The sequence below is a fragment of the Nymphalis io genome, chromosome 29, assembly GCF_905147045.1.
Source record: "Nymphalis io chromosome 29, ilAglIoxx1.1, whole genome shotgun sequence".
In the NCBI taxonomy this organism is placed as follows: Eukaryota; Metazoa; Arthropoda; class Insecta; order Lepidoptera; family Nymphalidae; genus Nymphalis; species Nymphalis io.
Window position 1 is genome coordinate 8427608 of NC_065916.1, and position 20970 is coordinate 8448577.

Here is a 20970-nt window from a genome sequence, read left to right on the forward strand (position 1 = left end):
CGGTTCTGTTGGATCTGAATCCTCCGCTTCTGGTACGCTGAGCAGAGTGCGTACCAGGCGGGGGCCGCATACGTCAGGCGCGAGCGGACGTAGGCACCGTAGACCCTCAGTCTGGTCTTTAATGGAAGCCGCGACGTGAAGAGGGTGTGCAGCTTAGACCGGGCAGCCGCGGCATGACTCACCACCTTGTTAACGGTGGGTATCATGCGCAGCCTGCGGTCCAAGTGACACCCCAGGTAGCAGACTGAGGTCTGCCATCCCACGTCCTGGCCTCGAAGGGTGAGCCGACGCATCGGCTTGTCAGCACCGACAAGCAGAGCGGCCGTCTTATCGACGTTGACAGCCATCCTCCACTTGTCTAGCCAATCCGGTATCAGATCCAACACTCGTTGCATCTTGTTTATTGCGACGATCTGGTGGTAGGACGACGAAAAGAATGCGCTGTCGTCCGCGTACAGGGCCAGCAACACATCCTCTTCACCCTCACGCAGATGGTCGCGGAGGGTAGGGATGTCGTCCGTGTACACCGCGTATAGACGCGGTGACAGGCAGCTACCCCGGGGTACTCCGGCTCGAATGGGGCGCGGCTGAGAGTCCGCGCCTTCCACCGAGACATAGAAGCTTCGGCCTTCCAAAAACGACGCCACTACTCGCACATACGCGAGAGGCGCCGAGGTGTTCAAGAGCTTAGCCAGGAGTCCGGCATGCCACACCCGGTCGAAGGCCTTCTCCATGTCGAGAAAGACCCCGACGGTGGGATGCCCTCTGTTTCGCTCACTGGCTAAGTGGCTAAGAACTCTCGCCAGCTGGAGCGTCGTTGAATGGTCGCTGCGGAATCCGAACTGCTCCTCGCGCAGGGGCAGGTGAGGCGCGAGTCTCCGCAGCAACAGACGCTCGAACAGCTTGGCGATGTGCGAGAGTAGCGTGATAGGCCGATAGCTTGCCGGGAGGCGACGATCCTTCCCGGGTTTAGGGAGGGCGATAACCTTCCCTCTCTTCCACGCCTCGGGGAAGTGTCCGGTCCGGAGTATCCCGTTAAAAGCACTCGCGAGCGCTACGAGGCAGTTGTTGGGTAGCTGCATCAACGCGGCGTTGGTAATTCCGTCGGGGCCTGGCGCCTTCCTCTTCGGTAATCGGAAGACGGCCTTCCGCAGCTCGGACAGAGAGATATAATCGTCTCCCTGGAGCGGCGGGATTGGGGCCGACAGGAATACCTCCACTTGCCTCTGGATCGCCGCGTGATGATGGACGACATCGATTCTTGATAAGTCCGGTGGATTGGGGGTGAATTGACCCTCCAAATGTTCCGCCAGGATCTCTGCTCTGTCGCTGGCGGAATATCTTCTGTTACCCGCTCGATCTAGGAGCGGGTAAACAGGCGAGTCATGTCCGGTAAGCTGTTTGCAGAGGTGGTACAACGTAGTGTCGTGCTCGGATGCTCGATCGATGGTGGCCTCCCAGTAGTCATCCTCGAGAGCCACGAGCGCACGCGACACTTCCTCTGCAATCCTATTGAGGTCACGCTTCACCCTCGGGCAGCGCGTTCGCACCCACAGTCGGCGAAGAACTCGTTTCTTCCTCAGCTTCACTCGGAGCGAGCTCGGCAGCTGGTCCTGACGACTTCTCGGTGTGCTTCCTTGAGAGGTGGCTGCTTCTTTGGCTTTCTGGATCGCCTCAGAAATTTTAGAAGCAGCTCCTTCCACATCTTCAGTCGTCGCGATCGGGACCGTGAGCTCAAACTCCGAGAGCTCTGAGGAGTAGCGCCCCCAGTCGACCCGCAAACGAGGGGAGCGGGGCACTGTAAAGTCGCGCTGGAGGGCGATTGTGACCACAATCGGCAGGTGCTGTGTGTTGAGGTCGTAATTCACCTCAACATCAATGGGTGCGTCTAGTCGGTGGTGCAGCACGATGTCCAGGACGTCCGGCTGGTACGAAGGGTTCGTCGGTATGTGGGTCGGCGCTCCTGGACCCAACACACCGTAACCCTGTCGTTCGCTATCCTCAAGCAGGTGCCTACCCGCCTGGGTGATGACGCGCGAGCCCCAAGCGTGGTGCTTCGCGTTCAGATCACCCACGATCAGTGTAGGCATCGGCGAGTCGATAAGCGATTGGACATCGGTGCTGCAGAAAACCTGTCCGGGTGGCTTGTAGGCGGCATACAGCAGCAGCTCCGTTTCACCAGCATGCACACGCACCCCCTGCGTACGTAGGCTCACAAAAGGTGCATGTGCAAGTTCTTCGTGTATGATATCCCTCCTCACCAGGGCTGCAGTTCCTCTGAATGGGCAGCCCCGGGGAGAGACTTCATCTCGCCGATACACGAAGAAATTCGGGATTCGGAGCTCGATCTCAGCCGAGAGCTTCGTCTCGCCCAGGAGGATTACGTGAATATCCTGCGACTGGGCGAGTAGGGTCAGCTCCCGGATATGGCCACGTATGCCACCTGGGTTCCAGTATAGTATTCTCAGCTGGAATTGAGCTTCGCAAGAGCGGCTATTCCAGCTGAGATGGCAGGTATTATGTCCTGGCCCTGTGTATAGGCGACCAGGATTGCCGTCAGTGCCTCCATGAAGACCCGGACGATGATGGTGGTGTCCAGGCCTTTCGCACTGGCCGAGGTAGTCATCTGCGCAGGGGGAGGCACTTCTTGCCTCACCACCGGACGCGTGGCGGCAGCCGGAGCGGACTTTGGCTCCGTCGCTGCCTTCCTGGGCTGCGGCGTCGATGCCGCCGCAGGCTCAGTCCTGGGAGGCCTAGCTGCCCTCTTTCTTCTCTTCTTTTTGTTAGGCACCTTTATAGGCTGGTCCCTGGCCGTCGGCTGGTTGGCTGGAGGCGCCAAAGTTGTTGGGGGCGCAAGCTTGGCTCGCACCTCCGTGGCTTTCTTCGCAGGGGGTGGCTGCTTAGTTCGCTGGTCGACTACTATCGTCGCTTTAGGTTCTGCGACGATAGGGCGACCGACCACCTGCTTAGGTGCTACCGGGGGGACACGCTCCCTGTCCCCCTTTGGCTGTGCTCTCGGTCCGTTCGGGTGAGGGGCGGGCACGTTAATGCCCCTCCTTCGTGCTTCTTTCTTAAAGACCGGGCACCTCCGGTCCTTTGCTGTATGCGCCTTAGCGCAGTTTGCGCACGTCGGTGGTTCCGAAAGAGGTCTCGGGCAGTCCCGTGCCAGGTGTTCGCCGGCGCAGCGAACACACTTTTGTTGCCTATGGCAATTGGCCGAGGAGTGGCCAAATGCCTGGCAGCGGTGACATTGAGGCGGGCTCTTTGCGCCTCTCCAGGCTTCAATCAGCAGGCCGGGCATGCACAGGAGCTCAGTAGTCTTGTATAGTGACCTGAGCTCCTGCTCCTTCAGGTGCACCAGCTGGACGAAATAGGTGCACCCATGTCGACCTCTTCCGCCTGGAATCGCCTTCGCGCTCTGCGCAGGGAACCCTAAACTGCGCAGGGCGGCGATCACCTCTTCCGGGGGTGTGTCGAGTGGTAGCCCCCTAATGGCCACCTTGGTTGGCAGTTCCGCGGCTGGGCTATAGCAGAACCAGGATATAGTCTTATCCTGGTTCATAGCCTCAGTCAGATGGCGCTGGATGACCCGAAATTCCTCCGCGGATCCGGGCAAGAAGCGCACTCCCTTTCCCAAAGGGCGTGCGTTCGGGGCGTGTCCTAGCTTGTTTTTAAGCACCTCGAAGTGCCTCGTCCAGTTCGGTAGGCGTTCCGCCGTGATCGGCGGGTAGCTTGAACGAGGCGTCGCTCTTGGGGCTGGTACCGGTGCAGGGGCTCGACTCCTGGGCGACGCTGGAGCGGCAGCGGCCGCCGCATAGGTGACCCCTGACGGCCCCGGTTGCGGTGAAGTGGGACGGGAGGCTGTCCTCTCCTCGACCGTCGATGGCAGTGCCGCGTAGCTCGTCGAGTCACGCGGCCAGGTGTCTTGCGACCCCCCCTCCATTGGGGAGGGGGATCGCGGCGGTGGTAATTCTTTTGGCCGTCCTTTTTCGCTTGCTTCGCCCGATGTAGGCGATGCCGCGCGCGATGAGGATGCCGAATCCTGTGGCGATCCGTACGGCGGTGATGCAGTGGAAGCATCGGTCTTGGGGCGCTTGTCTTCCCCTTCCATGGACTCCGGCGAAGAGTCCGGTCTCGGGCGCTTGGCTCCTTCCGCGCCTGCTGTAGACTCAGCTACAGTGGCGGCGAAGTCTGCTTCAGCAGCCCGGTGGACGTCCTCTCCACCGGTTTCAGCATGTATAATGCGTATACGCGGGGCGGCGGCGGGGGTGAGGGCGACAGGCACGGTCGAGTTGTCGAAGATGTCTCTTCGAACAACTGACCGCGCGATGCCGGACCTGCCTCGGCCACGCTTGCGTTGGTCTAAGGGGGGGGGCTCCCCCCCTTCAGACATGATGGTGGTGTCGGATTGCTGCTCTTGAGTGTATGCACGGGCACCACGACCTCGGCGCGTGCAACCAAGCCAGGTGAGACCCCTAGGGGAGGCCCAGCTAAGCGCCCGCGAGCGGAAGTTCGGTCCGTGCACACCGGTATCTCTATTCTTCAGCTTTCCTTGGTTTCGTTGATCCTGCAGGATTTTTTGATAACCAAAAAAGTGCAGGATCTATTCGTGCGCTTCTCTTCACTTGAGCAGGCAGGCTCCTGGCAACTAACACCGGCCGTTTCCTCAAGCCGACGTCGGAGGACGCGGCGAGTACAACTGGCACCGGAGGGGGTCGTTGCGGGGAGCGGGGGATGTTCGATCGGAGAGATGGCACGTCTTACATATACAATAATCTCACCGAACACAATATGAGAATATTCAAAGAATACCCTCGATATATATATTCGATTCGATATATTAATCAATCAATGGTCCTCCTGGCTGGCCTAGGCCAGTCTGGGTACGGGCCTCGGGGTTGCCCCCCCTACCCGGGATGGTCCTCCCCGACGGTTCGACCGTCGTGTCGATTCTTTTAGGCCCATAGGGCCAGGGTCGTTGTGACCCAGTGGCTATCTTTCTTCAATGGTTGGTTGGTTGTTCACTGGTTATGTCGTCCTACCGCGTCTCCAGATCGTCGTCTTCCTCTTCACCGATGCCTGCATCGGCGCTGATGGTCGGCGACAATAGGAGCTCACGAGGTAACGGACGCCCCTCAGGTGGTCTGGCATGAAGTGGTGCTATACCGTGGAGGTGTACGCTCGCACTGCTATCTGCCTTAGCAAATAGCGAGCGAGCGAGCTTGCGGACGAACTCCTCCACGGTGGGCGTCCTGGTGTCTCTATGGATGACATCATTTCTGACGTACCTCGGAGCTCCTACAATCAAGCGTAGGCATCGGTTCTGTTGGATCTGAATCCTCCGCTTCTGGTACGCTGAGCAGAGTGCGTACCAGGCGGGGGCCGCATACGTCAGGCGCGAGCGGACGTAGGCACCGTAGACCCTCAGTCTGGTCTTTAATGGAAGCCGCGACGTGAAGAGGGTGTGCAGCTTAGACCGGGCAGCCGCGGCATGACTCACCACCTTGTTAACGGTGGGTATCATGCGCAGCCTGCGGTCCAAGTGACACCCCAGGTAGCAGACTGAGGTCTGCCATCCCACGTCCTGGCCTCGAAGGGTGAGCCGACGCATCGGCTTGTCAGCACCGACAAGCAGAGCGGCCGTCTTATCGACGTTGACAGCCATCCTCCACTTGTCTAGCCAATCCGGTATCAGATCCAACACTCGTTGCATCTTATTTATTGCGACGATCTGGTGGTAGGACGACGAAAAGAATGCGCTGTCGTCCGCGTACAGGGCCAGCAACACATCCTCTTCACCCTCACGCAGATGGTCGCGGAGGGTAGGGATGTCGTCCGTGTACACCGCGTATAGACGCGGTGACAGGCAGCTACCCCGGGGTACTCCGGCTCGAATGGGGCGCGGCTGAGAGTCCGCGCCTTCCACCGAGACATAGAAGCTTCGGCCTTCCAAAAACGACGCCACTACTCGCACATACGCGAGAGGCGCCGAGGTGTTCAAGAGCTTAGCCAGGAGTCCGGCATGCCACACCCGGTCGAAGGCCTTCTCCATGTCGAGAAAGACCCCGACGGTGGGATGCCCTCTGTTTCGCTCACTGGCTAAGTGGCTAAGAACTCTCGCCAGCTGGAGCGTCGTTGAATGGTCGCTGCGGAATCCGAACTGCTCCTCGCGCAGGGGCAGGTGAGGCGCGAGTCTCCGCAGCAACAGACGCTCGAACAGCTTGGCGATGTGCGAGAGTAGCGTGATAGGCCGATAGCTTGCCGGGAGGCGACGATCCTTCCCGGGTTTAGGGAGGGCGATAACCTTCCCTCTCTTCCACGCCTCGGGGAAGTGTCCGGTCCGGAGTATCCCGTTAAAAGCACTCGCGAGCGCTACGAGGCAGTTGTTGGGTAGCTGCATCAACGCGGCGTTGGTAATTCCGTCGGGGCCTGGCGCCTTCCTCTTCGGTAATCGGAAGACGGCCTTCCGCAGCTCGGACAGAGAGATATAATCGTCTCCCTGGAGCGGCGGGATTGGGGCCGACAGGAATACCTCCACTTGCCTCTGGATCGCCGCGTGATGATGGACGACATCGATTCTTGATAAGTCCGGTGGATTGGGGGTGAATTGACCCTCCAAATGTTCCGCCAGGATCTCTGCTCTGTCGCTGGCGGAATATCTTCTGTTACCCGCTCGATCTAGGAGCGGGTAAACAGGCGAGTCATGTCCGGTAAGCTGTTTGCAGAGGTGGTACAACGTAGTGTCGTGCTCGGATGCTCGATCGATGGTGGCCTCCCAGTAGTCATCCTCGAGAGCCACGAGCGCACGCGACACTTCCTCTGCAATCCTATTGAGGTCACGCTTCACCCTCGGGCAGCGCGTTCGCGCCCACAGTCGGCGAAGAACTCGTTTCTTCCTCAGCTTCACTCGGAGCGAGCTCGGCAGCTGGTCCTGACGACTTCTCGGTGTGCTTCCTTGAGAGGTGGCTGCTTCTTTGGCTTTCTGGATCGCCTCAGAAATTTTAGAAGCAGCTCCTTCCACATCTTCAGTCGTCGCGATCGGGACCGTGAGCTCAAACTCCGAGAGCTCTGAGGAGTAGCGCCCCCAGTCGACCCGCAAACGAGGGGAGCGGGGCACTGTAAAGTCGCGCTGGAGGGCGATTGTGACCACAATCGGCAGGTGCTGTGTGTTGAGGTCGTAATTCACCTCAACATCGATGGGTGCGTCTAGTCGGTGGTGCAGCACGATGTCCAGGACGTCCGGCTGGTACGAAGGGTTCGTCGGTATGTGGGTCGGCGCTCCTGGACCCAACACACCGTAACCCTGTCGTTCGCTATCCTCAAGCAGGTGCCTACCCGCCTGGGTGATGACGCGCGAGCCCCAAGCGTGGTGCTTCGCGTTCAGATCACCCACGATCAGTGTAGGCATCGGCGAGTCGATAAGCGATTGGACATCGGTGCTGCAGAAAACCTGTCCGGGTGGCTTGTAGGCGGCATACAGCAGCAGCTCCGTCTCACCAGCATGCACACGCACCCCCTGCGTACGTAGGCTCACAAAAGGTGCATGTGCAAGTTCTTCGTGTATGATATCCCTCCTCACTAGGGCTGCAGTTCCTCTGAATTGGCAGCCCCGGGGAGAGACTTCATCTCGCCGATACACGAAGAAATTCGGGATTCGGAGCTCGATCTCAGCCGAGAGCTTCGTCTCGCCCAGGAGGATTACGTGAATATCCTGCGACTGGGCGAGTAGGATCAGCTCCCGGATATGGCCACGTATGCCACCTGGGTTCCAGTATAGTATTCTCAGCTGGAATTGAGCTTCGCAAGAGCGGCTATTCCAGCTGAGATGGCAGGTATTATGTCCTGGCCCTGTGTATAGGCGACCAGGATTGCCGTCAGTGCCTCCATGAAGACCCGGACGATGATGGTGGTGTCCAGGCCTTTCGCACTGGCCGAGGTAGTCATCTGCGCAGGGGGAGGCACTTCTTGCCTCACCACCGGACGCGTGGCGGCAGCCGGAGCGGACTTTGGCTCCGTCGCTGCCTTCCTGGGCTGCGGCGTCGATGCCGCCGCTGGCTCAGTCCTGGGAGGCCTAGCTGCCCTCTTTCTTCTCTTCTTTTTGTTAGGCACCTTTATAGGCTGGTCCCTGGCCGTCGGCTGGTTGGCTGGAGGCGCCAAAGTTGTTGGGGGCGCAAGCTTGGCTCGCACCTCCGTGGCTTTCTTCGCAGGGGGTGGCTGCTTAGTTCGCTGGTCGACTACTATCGTCGCTTTAGGTTCTGCGACGATAGGGCGACCGACCACCTGCTTAGGTGCTACCGGGGGGACACGCTCCCTGTCCCCCTTTGGCTGTGCTCTCGGTCCGTTCGGGTGAGGGGCGGGCACGTTAATGCCCCTCCTTCGTGCTTCTTTCTTAAAGACCGGGCACCTCCGGTCCTTTGCTGTATGCGCCTTAGCGCAGTTTGCGCACGTCGGTGGTTCCGAAAGAGGTCTCGGGCAGTCCCGTGCCAGGTGTTCGCCGGCGCAGCGAACACACTTTTGTTGCCTATGGCAATTGGCCGAGGAGTGGCCAAATGCCTGGCAGCGGTGACATTGAGGCGGGCTCTTCGCGCCTCTCCAGGCTTCAATCAGCAGGCCGGGCATGCACAGGAGCTCAGTAGTCTTGTATAGTGACCTGAGCTCCTGCTCCTTCAGGTGCACCAGCTGGACGAAATAGGTGCACCCATGTCGACCTCTTCCGCCTGGAATCGCCTTCGCGCTCTGCGCAGGAAACCCTAAACTGCGCAGGGCGGCGATCACCTCTTCCGGGGGTGTGTCGAGTGGTAGCCCCCTAATGGCCACCTTGGTTGGCAGTTCCGCGGCTGGGCTATAGCAGAACCAGGATATAGTCTTATCCTGGTTCATAGCCTCAGTCAGATGGCGCTGGATGACCCGAAATTCCTCCGCGGATCCGGGCAAGAAGCGCACTCCCTTTCCCAAAGGGCGTGCGTTCGGGGCGTGTCCTAGCTTGTTCTTAAGCACCTCGAAGTGCCTCGTCCAGTTCGGTAGGCGTTCCGCCGTGATCGGCGGGTAGCTTGAACGAGGCGTCGCTCTTGGGGCTGGTACCGGTGCAGGGGCTCGACTCCTGGGCGACGCTGGAGCGGCAGCGGCCGCCGCATAGGTGACCCCTGACGGCCCCGGTTGCGGTGAAGTGGGACGGGAGGCTGTCCTCTCCTCGACCGTCGATGGCAGTGCCGCGTAGCTCGTCGAGTCACGCGGCCAGGTGTCTTGCGACCCCCCCTCCATTGGGGAGGGGGATCGCGGCGGTGGTAACTCTTTTGGCCGTCCTTTTCCGCTTGCTTCGCCCGTTGTAGGCGATGCCGCGCGCGATGAGGATGCCGAATCCTGCGGCGATCCGTACGGCGGTGATGCAGTGGAAGCATCGGTCTTGGGGCGCTTGTCCTCCCCTTCCATGGACTCCGGCGAAGAGTCCGGTCTCGGGCGCTTGGCTCCTTCCGCGCCTGCTGTAGACTCAGCTACAGTGACGGCGAAGTCTGCTTCAGCAGCCCGGTGGACGTCCTCTCCACCGGTTTCAGCATGTATAATGCGTATACGCGGGGCGGCGGCGGGGGTGAGGGCGACAGGCACGGTCGAGTTGTCGAAGATGTCTCTTCGAACAACTGACCGCGCGATGCCGGACCTGCCTCGGCCACGCTTGCGTTGGTCTAAGGGGGGGGGCTCCCCCCCTTCAGACATGATGGTGGTGTCGGATTGCTGCTCTTGAGTGTATGCACGGGCACCACGACCTCGGCGCGTGCAACTAAGCCAGGTGAGACCCCTAGGGGAGGCCCAGCTAAGCGCCCGCGAGCGGAAGTTCGGTCCGTGCACACCGGTATCTCTATTCTTCAGCTTTCCTTGGTTTCGTTGATCCTGCAGGATTTTTTGATAACCAAAAAAGTGCAGGATCTATTCGTGCGCTTCTCTTCACTTGAGCAGGCAGGCTCCTGGCAACTAACACCGGCCGTTTCCTCAAGCCGACGTCGGAGGACGCGGCGAGTACAACTGGCACCGGAGGGGGTCGTTGCGGGGAGCGGGGGATGTTCGATCGGAGAGATGGCACGTCTTACATATACAATAATCTCACCGAACACAATATGAGAATATTCAAAGAATACCCTCGATATATATATTCGATTCGATATATTATCCATCAATGGTCCTCCTGGCTGGCCTAGGCCAGTCTGGGTGCGGGCCTCGGGGTTGCCCCCCCTACCCGGGATGGTCCTCCCCGACGGTTCGACCGTCGTGTCGATTCTTTTAGGCCCATAGGGCCAGGGTCGTTGTGACCCAGTGGCTATCTTTCTTCAATGGTTGGTTGGTTGTTCACTGGTTATGTCGTCCTACCGCGTCTCCAGATCGTCGTCTTCCTCTTCACCGATGCCTGCATCGGCGCTGATGGTCGGCGACAATAGGAGCTCACGAGGTAACGGACGCCCCTCAGGTGGTCTGGCATGAAGTGGTGCTATACCGTGGAGGTGTACGCTCGCACTGCTATCTGCCTTAGCAAATAGCGAGCGAGCGAGCTTGCGGACGAACTCCTCCACGGTGGGCGTCCTGGTGTCTCTATGGATGACATCATTTCTGACGTACCTCGGAGCTCCTACAATCAAGCGTAGGCATCGGTTCTGTTGGATCTGAATCCTCCGCTTCTGGTACGCTGAGCAGAGTGCGTACCAGGCGGGGGCCGCATACGTCAGGCGCGAGCGGACGTAGGCACCGTAGACCCTCAGTCTGGTCTTTAATGGAAGCCGCGACGTGAAGAGGGTGTGCAGCTTAGACCGGGCAGCCGCGGCATGACTCACCACCTTGTTAACGGTGGGTATCATGCGCAGCCTGCGGTCCAAGTGACACCCCAGGTAGCAGACTGAGGTCTGCCATCCCACGTCCTGGCCTCGAAGGGTGAGCCGACGCATCGGCTTGTCAGCACCGACAAGCAGAGCGGCCGTCTTATCGACGTTGACAGCCATCCTCCACTTGTCTAGCCAATCCGGTATCAGATCCAACACTCGTTGCATCTTGTTTATTGCGACGATCTGGTGGTAGGACGACGAAAAGAATGCGCTGTCGTCCGCGTACAGGGCCAGCAACACATCCTCTTCACCCTCACGCAGATGGTCGCGGAGGGTAGGGATGTCGTCCGTGTACACCGCGTATAGACGCGGTGACAGGCAGCTACCCTGGGGTACTCCGGCTCGAATGGGGCGCGGCTGAGAGTCCGCGCCTTCCACCGAGACATAGAAGCTTCGGCCTTCCAAAAACGACGCCACTACTCGCACATACGCGAGAGGCGCCGAGGTGTTCAAGAGTTTAGCCAGGAGTCCGGCATGCCACACCCGGTCGAAGGCCTTCTCCATGTCGAGAAAGACCCCGACGGTGGGATGCCCTCTGTTTCGCTCACTGGCTAAGTGGCTAAGAACTCTCGCCAGCTGGAGCGTCGTTGAATGGTCGCTGCGGAATCCGAACTGCTCCTCGCGCAGGGGCAGGTGAGGCGCGAGTCTCCGCAGCAACAGACGCTCGAACAGCTTGGCGATGTGCGAGAGTAGCGTGATAGGCCGATAGCTTGCCGGGAGGCGACGATCCTTCCCGGGTTTAGGGAGGGCGATAACCTTCCCTCTCTTCCACGCCTCGGGGAAGTGTCCGGTCCGGAGTATCCCGTTAAAAGCACTCGCGAGCGCTACGAGGCAGTTGTTGGGTAGCTGCATCAACGCGGCGTTGGTAATTCCGTCGGGGCCTGGCGCCTTCCTCTTCGGTAATCGGAAGACGGCCTTCCGCAGCTCGGACAGAGAGATATAATCGTCTCCCTGGAGCGGCGGGATTGGGGCCGACAGGAATACCTCCACTTGCCTCTGGATCGCCGCGTGATGATGGACGACATCGATTCTTGATAAGTCCGGTGGATTGGGGGTGAATTGACCCTCCAAATGTTCCGCCAGGATCTCTGCTCTGTCGCTGGCGGAATATCTTCTGTTACCCGCTCGATCTAGGAGCGGGTAAACAGGCGAGTCATGTCCGGTAAGCTGTTTGCAGAGGTGGTACAACGTAGTGTCGTGCTCGGATGCTCGATCGATGGTGGCCTCCCAGTAGTCATCCTCGAGAGCCACGAGCGCACGCGACACTTCCTCTGCAATCCTATTGAGGTCACGCTTCACCCTCGGGCAGCGCGTTCGCGCCCACAGTCGGCGAAGAACTCGTTTCTTCCTCAGCTTCACTCGGAGCGAGCTCGGCAGCTGGTCCTGACGACTTCTCGGTGTGCTTCCTTGAGAGGTGGCTGCTTCTTTGGCTTTCTGGATCGCCTCAGAAATTTTAGAAGCAGCTCCTTCCACATCTTCAGTCGTCGCGATCGGGACCGTGAGCTCAAACTCCGAGAGCTCTGAGGAGTAGCGCCCCCAGTCGACCCGCAAACGAGGGGAGCGGGGCACTGTAAAGTCGCGCTGGAGGGCGATTGTGACCACAATCGGCAGGTGCTGTGTGTTGAGGTCGTAATTCACCTCAACATCGATGGGTGCGTCTAGTCGGTGGTGCAGCACGATGTCCAGGACGTCCGGCTGGTACGAAGGGTTAGTCGGTATGTGGGTCGTGTGGTCGATATATTATATATATAAGAGAGCGCGGAGAGGTCGCTAGTAGTGAGTCGAGTCCGAGCAATACCGTAAGGAGAACCGCGATGTCGCTAGACAATTTCACGTACGAACGCTTAAAACTTTTCACTAACAGGTATCTTTTTGAATACGATATTTATACATAGTAAAGTATTTTTTAAACGTTCTATTATATGAAACGATACCTCATGAACCTATCGTTCATACGAAAGTCGAACGCGTCGCGTGTAACGATGACGATGATTACGATTCGCGTTTAAATTCGATATAGTTCTAGACGCGTACCTCGAGCCTCGTTTAAAAGTCATTTTTATTCTATTAAAATCGATTTAGACGTTTCGTTCTATCGATAAATTGAAAGCGAAGATATCGGACTGATACTGTGTAAAAGTACAACTCTTATTCAATAATTTACCAACATTTTTAGCTTGTTCCAAGTCGACGTTCGTAAAACACACTACTATGCAAGTCTGCGTACGAAGCGCGAGAAAACGGACTCTGCCAAGCGAATCATATTGAAAGAATATAAACTATTAAATAATGATAAATAATGAAGTTTCGAAAGAGAGTATAAACAATAACAACAATCGTTTGTCTTACAGGTCAACGATTCGAAAGAGCGAGCGTGCGAGCGAGCGAGCGCGTGTCAGCGTGCGATACAACAGCGTCGTCGTCGTCGTCGTCGTCGTCGGCGGCGGCGGCGGCGGCCGGTGTGCGGCCCGTAGCTTGACGCTTGAGCCCGTAGCCGTGAAGAGGAGGAGAGCCCAAAGGAGAGAGGGAGAGAGAGAGAGAGAGAGAGAGAGCGACTAAGCGATTAAACGGCAATAACATGTATGTATGTATTGAATTTAAATTTGTTTTAATAATAATAATATTAATAATAATAATAATAACATTCATCATCATTAATATATTTAATCATCGAATAATGTAAATGTAATTAAGGTAAATGAGTAATCGAGTTTTATATATATCGTTACGTGTGTATAACTAACTAACCGGTATAACTAACTCTTCTGTATTCGTCGATCGACGCGCATACATAGAATTATACTATACACATTATATTACATATAATATACATAAAATCTGTACCGCACAGAATACCACCCCCTTTCTTCGTTAACGTCATCGATCGAATGAAACGAGTATTTTCATATAAAGTAATGTATAAACAGATCGATATGCGGCCCTGAAAAGGGCCTTTTTTGTTTTTGTTGTTGTTGTTTTTTTTTAAAGTATTTTAACCGCCGAAACCGTAGAGAGTACGACCCTGACGTTTCAGAGCGTACACGACGTCCATGGCGGTCACGGTCTTCCTCTTCGCGTGCTCGGTGTAAGTGACGGCGTCGCGGATGACGTTCTCGAGGAACACTTTGAGCACACCGCGAGTCTCCTCGTATATCAGACCGGATATACGTTTCACACCACCTCTGCGTGCGAGACGACGGATGGCCGGTTTCGTGATACCTTGGATGTTATCACGGAGCACTTTCCTGTGTCTCTTCGCGCCACCTTTCCCCAGACCTTTTCCACCTTTACCGCGACCGGTCATTGTATATTTCTTGTTGTCTTCGGTTCACACTGAGAGAACAGAGAGAAACGTTCAAAACTCCGAGCGCGTCCGTCCGATGTCGGTTAAAGACGATCACGTTGTGTCGTGCGCTTTTTTTTTTTTTTTTTTTTTTTTTTTTTCCTGAGTGAATGTGTGCTGTTGGCCCTATTGGCCTTTACAGCGTCACCGGGCGTTGGGGCGAGTACTAGACTCCGCCTTGAATTTCGAGCCGTCTCGGGCTCTACATGACGTCCATCCTGAGGATGTCTCCTACGAGATCGCACCTCGGCTCAGGACGTAGTCGGAGGGGAGGGAAGCGCTTCTGTACGAAGCACCATACTAGATCACGACCGATTTCGTGATGTCGCAAATCTGGGACCTCGTTTCCGCCGGCGGAAACGGTGTAAGAGTGTCTTGTGTAGTGTTTTCCCTACGAAGGGAGCGTTTGCGACAGTTATGCTGTCGTCATTGTCATCGAGGACGTGCATTGGACGCCTGAGTCTGTGCGGGAGGTTACCTCTGAGGGAGGTATATGAGCAGGCCTGTGCTATCAGCGGATTGCCGTGTCGCTTAGCTCTCTCAAAATACGCCGTAGAGAGCATTTTGAGATACTTAGCGATCGAATCGATTTTGAGGTCCTTGTGAAGGTCAACGTTACGTATGTACCATGGCGAGTTGGTAGCGATACGGAGAAAGCGATTTTGAATCATCTGCAGACGTTTGATCTGACACGGTGAGCAGTGGGCAAAGACAGGGCTCGCATAGGTCATTATGGGACGTATGAAGGTTTTGTACAATGTCGTCTTATTTCTAAGGGACAATTTACTCCTCCCACATAGCATCACATACAGTCTTCCTAGTACGAACGCTGCCCTGTTACGTACCCTTTTGATGTGGGACTGGAAATTGAGTCTCCTATCGAGTGTGACTCCTAAGTATTTAACTTCGGATTTCCACGGGATAGGTTGGTCGAACAGGGTTATCGTGCGCTTTATTCTTTTTTTTTTTTTTTTTTTTTTTTTTTTCCTGAGTGAATGTGTGCTGTTGGCCCTATTGGCCTTTACAGCGTCACCGGGCGTTGGGGCGAGTACTAGACTCCGCCTTGAATTTCGAGCCGTCTCGGGCTCTACATGACGTCCATCCTGAGGATGTCTCCTACGAGATCGCACCTCGGCTCAGGACGTAGTCGGAGGGGAGGGAAGCGCTTCTGTACGAAGCACCATACTAGATCACGACCGATTTCGTGATGTCGCAAATCTGGGACCTCGTTTCCGCCGGCGGAAACGGTGTATATGTATCTTGTGTAGTGTTTTCCCTACGAAGGGAGCGTTTGCGACAGTTATGCTGTCGTCATTGTCATCGAGGACGTGCATTGGACGCCTGAGTCTGTGCGGGAGGTTACCTCTGAGGGAGGTATATGAGCAGGCCTGTGCTATCAGCGGATTGCCGTGTCGCTTAGCTCTCTCAAAATACGCCGTAGAGAGCATTTTGAGATACTTAGCGATCGAATCGATTTTGAGGTCCTTGTGAAGGTCAACGTTACGTATGTACCATGGCGAGTTGGTAGCGATACGGAGAAAGCGATTTTGAATCATCTGCAGACGTTTGATCTGACACGGTGAGCAGTGGGCAAAGACAGGGCTCGCATAGGTCATTATGGGACGTATGAAGGTTTTGTACAATGTCGTCTTATTTCTAAGGGACATTTTACTCCTCCCACATAGCATCACATACAGTCTTCCTAGTACGAACGCTGCCCTGTTACGTACCCTTTTGATGTGGGACTGGAAATTGAGTCTCCTATCGAGTGTGACTCCTAAGTATTTAACTTCGGATTTCCACGGGATAGGTTGGTCGAACAGGGTTATGTTTCCCGGGTTGGCCATATGATTTCTAATATATATAGGATTGCGGGTGAAGTGTACTGCTACACTTTTATCCGGATTAACTTCGATTCTCCACTTCCGGAACCAATCGCCTAGTGCGTTGGCCGCGGATTGGAGACGCTTTGTCATGACTGCCGTCGAAGGCGTGGTTGTATATAAGGCGGTATCGTCCGCGAAGAGGGCTAGGTTAACCCTTTGGGTTGTGTTTGGAATATCATTCGTGAATAACGAATAGAGTATCGGGGATAGTGCGGAGCCTTGAGGGACTCCTGCCCTGATGGGGCGAGGTGATGACAAGGTGCCTTCAACTCTGTAGCGGAAAGTACGATTCGTCAAGTAGTCTCGTATGATGAGAACGAGTCTGTCTGGCAATCCGAGAGTGTATAGTTTATATAATAAACCATTGTGCCAGACTTTGTCGAATGCTTTCGCTACATCGAAGAATAGGGCACCCGTCGAGGTGGTTCTACCGATGGCGAAACCCTTAAGTATGTCTTCCGTTAGGCGGTGGACCTGATTGACGCACGAGTGCCCGGCTCTAAAGCCGAACTGCTCGTTAATTTGAATCTGATTGGCCTCTACGTGGGCTTTGATTCTTGCGAGAATAACTCTCTCGTAGACCTTTCCGAGCGTGTTGAGGAGGCTAATGGGTCGATAGCTCGTGGGTTGATTCCTGGGTTTCCCTGGTTTAGGGATTCCTATGACTATGGCTTCTTTCCATTGGTCTGGAAAGGAGCATCCTGCCAGAAGGGCGTTGAATATTAGCACGAGAAGTGCTATTAGTTGTTGCGGGAGGCGCTTAATGGCTTTATTACTAATCCGGTCCGCACCGGGCGATTTTTTGACTAGTAATTTCTTGACTATCGATTCGATCTCCTCGACTGATGTCGGTGACAACGGTTCGTCCGTTGGTGGCACAGAGCTGATATTATCTATTAAAGTGTCGACCTTTAAGAGGTGTTCCGGGTCTACCGCTTGGTTGCTCGGTGCGCATTGCGTTTCTAAGCTATCGGCTAAGCACTCGGCCTTATCCAAGTCGTCTGTTGCGGGCGGGAGATTCGGGCGTAACAAAGGAGGCATGTTCGCGGCTCGTTCGCCTTTGAGGGATCTCGGCATCGTCCAGAACGCTGTGTGCGATGGTTTGATTTCCCCTAGGCGAGTACCGTAATTATCATCACGGAATTCGCTGAAACGGGCTTTGACGTCCCTCTGAAGGGCCCAGAGTTTCCTCCGGTTTTCTGGTGATGGAAACGCGTCATGAGCTCGTGTGGCGGCGTTTTTCCGAGTGATAAGATCTTTTAAGTCTTCAGGGAGCTCCCAACGCTCGTTAGGGCGAATTTCGACCTCCCTGGAGCACATGTCTATTTTGTCGCGTATGTGGGTCGTGAGTTTAATCGCGGCCGCTTTTGCAACGTCTACTGTGTCAATTCTGTCTGGGATATCTTTTAGTGGCTGAGAATCTAAGGACTGGACTTGCTGTGTGAATTTATGCCAGTCGATAATCGTTTTAATAGGACGGTTAAGTGGATCATCCGGCCCTAGCTCTACTAAGACTGGGCGGTGATCTGAGTCTAACTCGGATAGTGCTTCGATTGAACGTAACTGCAAGGTCACGCCTTTCAATAACACTATGTCGAGTACGTCTGGTTTATCTCTGCGGTTCTCCGAGAGTGGGAACCGAGTGGGTGTCGTAGGAGCAATGACGGCAAAATTGTGCGACATATGGTGAGACAAACGATCTAATGTTTTACCTCTAGCATTTGTTTGGAGTGAATTCCAGTTGGGGTGTTTGCTGTTTAGGTCGCCGGCTAAAATGACCGCGCTACCCATTGATAGAAGTGACTTAAGGTCATTTTCTAGGAGTTGTTTCGTCGGTGAGAGGTAAACAGAGGCTAGGATAACGGGCTGATGGCCCGTCATACTTAGCTGACAGATTGACGCTTCGATGTTGGTGAGCGGTGGGGTGTCGAGTGGCAGGCAGTGAAGTGACCTTTTATAGTAAATAACCGTACCACCTTTAGCGGAGATACGATCGTTTCTGATGATGCGGTAATTCGCGATGTTCGGATCGCGAACGTTGGGTTTGAGAAACGTCTCTTGCACTAGCATGACGTCGACGGGATGGTTGCGTAAGAAATCGCGGACTAGATCGATTTGTTGGATAAGACCGTTTGCGTTGAACGTTATGACGGTCAGGGCGCGAGGCTTTATCCTAGCGTTGGCCATTGAGCTTGGTGAGTGCGTTCATCTGAGTGAACAGCGATGCATATTTTACGAGCAGGCATACAAAGTTACCTGGGTCTGCCGAGTACTCATCTAAGAAATGTTGGATGCCATCTAAGTCAATTTTGCCACATAACATGGCAAATTGTTTTAGGTTCGCCGTGTCCCGTTCTTGGGAACGCGGCTGTTTACTGTAGTTTGCGCGCGGCGCAAGAGGACGCGGAGGTGCCTCTGTGGTCTTACGGACCATAGGCAGAGGTTTCTCCCAAGCGCCTTTGTTGGTAGCCTGGGGGGCACGCGTGGGTGCCTGAGGGGCTCGTGTGGGTGTCTGAGGAGCACACGTGGGTGCCTGAGGGGCTTCCGTAGGTGCGGGAGCCTGAGGGGCTTTAGTGTGTGGTTGAGAAGCGGCGGTGGGCGCCTGAGGGGCTCTCCCCGGCCGTGAGGCGATCCGACTAGACCGCTTTTTCCCCTTCGGGCTGCGTTTGCGCGGCGCCTTGGGACACCCGCGATAATTCGCGGGGTGGCCCTCGGTTTTGCACAATACGCAACTCGGAGGGGCTTCAGGGACGGGAATTTTGCTCCGACCGCACTCGGCTGTTAAGTGGCCCTCTAGACACTTTACGCATCTAGGTTTGGCAAAACAATGCCGCGCGGAATGCCCGTAGAGTTGGCACCGATGGCACTGGCCAGGGGTGCCGCGGCTGCGGGGAGGTTCCAGCTTGAAGTCGGAAAGACCGCAGATCTTTTCGATATTGAATATTTTCTTACCCTCGGGGGTAAGAGGTAGTATGGCGAGCACTAGGTCGTAGCGCTCTTTAGTACGCGGGTGGTACATCCGATGTACCTCTAAGATTGGCAAGTTGGAACTCTCCAAACTTGCCTTGATCAGGCCCTCGGGGGTTTCCTTAGGTATTCCCCTGATGACCACTCGTAGTAAACGCTCGTCCTCGAGAGCGAACGTATGGAAGGCAGTGCCATCTTGCCTAAGGAACTCTGTCAGTTTCCTATGTGTTAAAGAGTCCTGAACTTGGACCCTGATTCCTTGCGCGGTATTCTTGGCGTGCGTATAGTGGATACGCTTCGCCGAGAGAATATCCGAGATGGTGGTCCACCTTGATTTGTCTTGTATGAAGACTGGCGGTGGGAGTTTCGAGCTTGTTTGCTCGTTCGTCTGATTGGCCACTCGGGGCATCGGGGGCGTGGGTGACGCGGGTTGTGGATATGCCACAATCGGTTTGCTCGGCATCACCGGGCCTCCGGCTCTGCGAGCATTTGGCGACGACAAAGTCGCCTTTGTCGGTCGCTTACGAGGAGGCGGGGCTTGAGGAGCCTTCGCCTTCCTCTTTGTTGACTTGGAGATGACGGTCTCGAAACCGTCGCTCTCCTCGTCAGTATCTCCCGTCTCAGAGCCGTCGGACGTGGATCCGCGGGACCTCCCGCTGTCACTTTCGGATTCGACCTCCATGGTCTCACCGGAGGGCAGCGGGGGGTTGGGCGAGTCCCGTCCGCGGGCTTCGGAGACGGGTCCTAGGTCTAACGTGCCCTCTATGTCGAGGGCGAAGTCGCTAAGACGCTCTACCGCGTCAATGGGAAGGTGCTGTTGGAGCAGCTTTAAGAGCTGCTCCTTAGAAAGCTTTCTGAGCGGGTCCATGGCCCGACGAGACTGAGATTGTTGCCTCCCTGCCGTTATGGCAGGGAGGTGTGTGCCTACGGTGTGATCCCTACTGGAATCTGCCCGTGGGTGGCAGAAATGAGTGCCTACTCCCAAAGGAGTGTGTACTTAATCTACGGGTGTACTCACGAATGCTGATTGGCAGGACTTTCGCGGAATTCGCGGAGTGCACTACACTACACTTTCCCACTTAGCACTTCACTGCACTGCACAATTAGTTTATCTGTAGATATAGTGTTTATTGTTCACGGCTGGCGAGGCGATCCTTCGAACAAAGGGGTCGGCGATCGCAAACGGTCGGCGCACACAAGGGTGCTCAGGAATTCGCACCTGTTGTGCGAGTTGTCTTTGTTGAGAATTCTTTGTTGATAAATCCTTTGTTCAGTTTCTAGAACAGACGGCGGCGAGGCGACCTTTCGAACAAAGGGTCGAATATCATGAAGTGTCGGCGCACACAAAGGGCGCTCGGGTAGCCGCACCTGTTGTGCGGGTCAGCTTTTCTTGGAAATATTGAGTCGGGTTTCGTCAGTACAGACATCCGTGCGGGACGGAGGTCGGAACGAGAATGCGCGCTTTATTCAGGAGCTTCGTTATATATATACTGTCACTCGACTTGTACACGCACGACGTTACGTACGCCGTTCGCCGCTGCGCGCGCGAGATAGAGAAAAGAGATGGCGATATCGGATCGGACTTTGGTAGGGACGGTGTCCGGGTGCGGGGGGAGAGTTTTTAGTTTGGTTTTGCCGGTGTTGTTTTCGTTTTGAAGATTTATTTTGCTTTCCAATTTTTATTTATTTATTTATTTATTCCTGAAAAAAAAAAAAAAAAAAAAAAAAAAAAGATCGACAGAGATATATTATTAATATCAAACAACTACTACTACTACTACTAAAAAAAAAAAAAAAAAAGATAAATCTTTATTTGATTCTATATTGTTTTGTCTATATGTATTATATTGTTTTGAAATCACTATATATATATATATATATATATATATATATATTTATTATAGCGTGT

General features: G+C 55.2%; 1 protein-coding gene across 1 annotated transcript; it reads right to left on the reverse strand.

Annotated features, from left to right (window-relative positions):
• Positions 1 to 13799: 13799 nt before the first annotated feature.
• On the reverse strand, positions 13800 to 14272 carry LOC126779763 (histone H4). The gene has a single exon (XM_050503905.1). The coding sequence runs from the start codon at positions 14167 to 14169 to the stop codon at positions 13858 to 13860; it is 312 nt and encodes a 103-aa protein (XP_050359862.1). The 5' UTR covers positions 14170 to 14272; the 3' UTR covers positions 13800 to 13857.
• Between the last annotated feature and the right edge of the window lie 6698 nt (positions 14273 to 20970).

Bases quoted from the DNA above. Each gene is read 5' to 3' on its own strand.
- LOC126779763 (XM_050503905.1), bottom strand. From the start codon at position 14,169: ATGACCGGTCGCGGTAAAGGTGGAAAAGGTCTGGGGAAAGGTGGCGCG.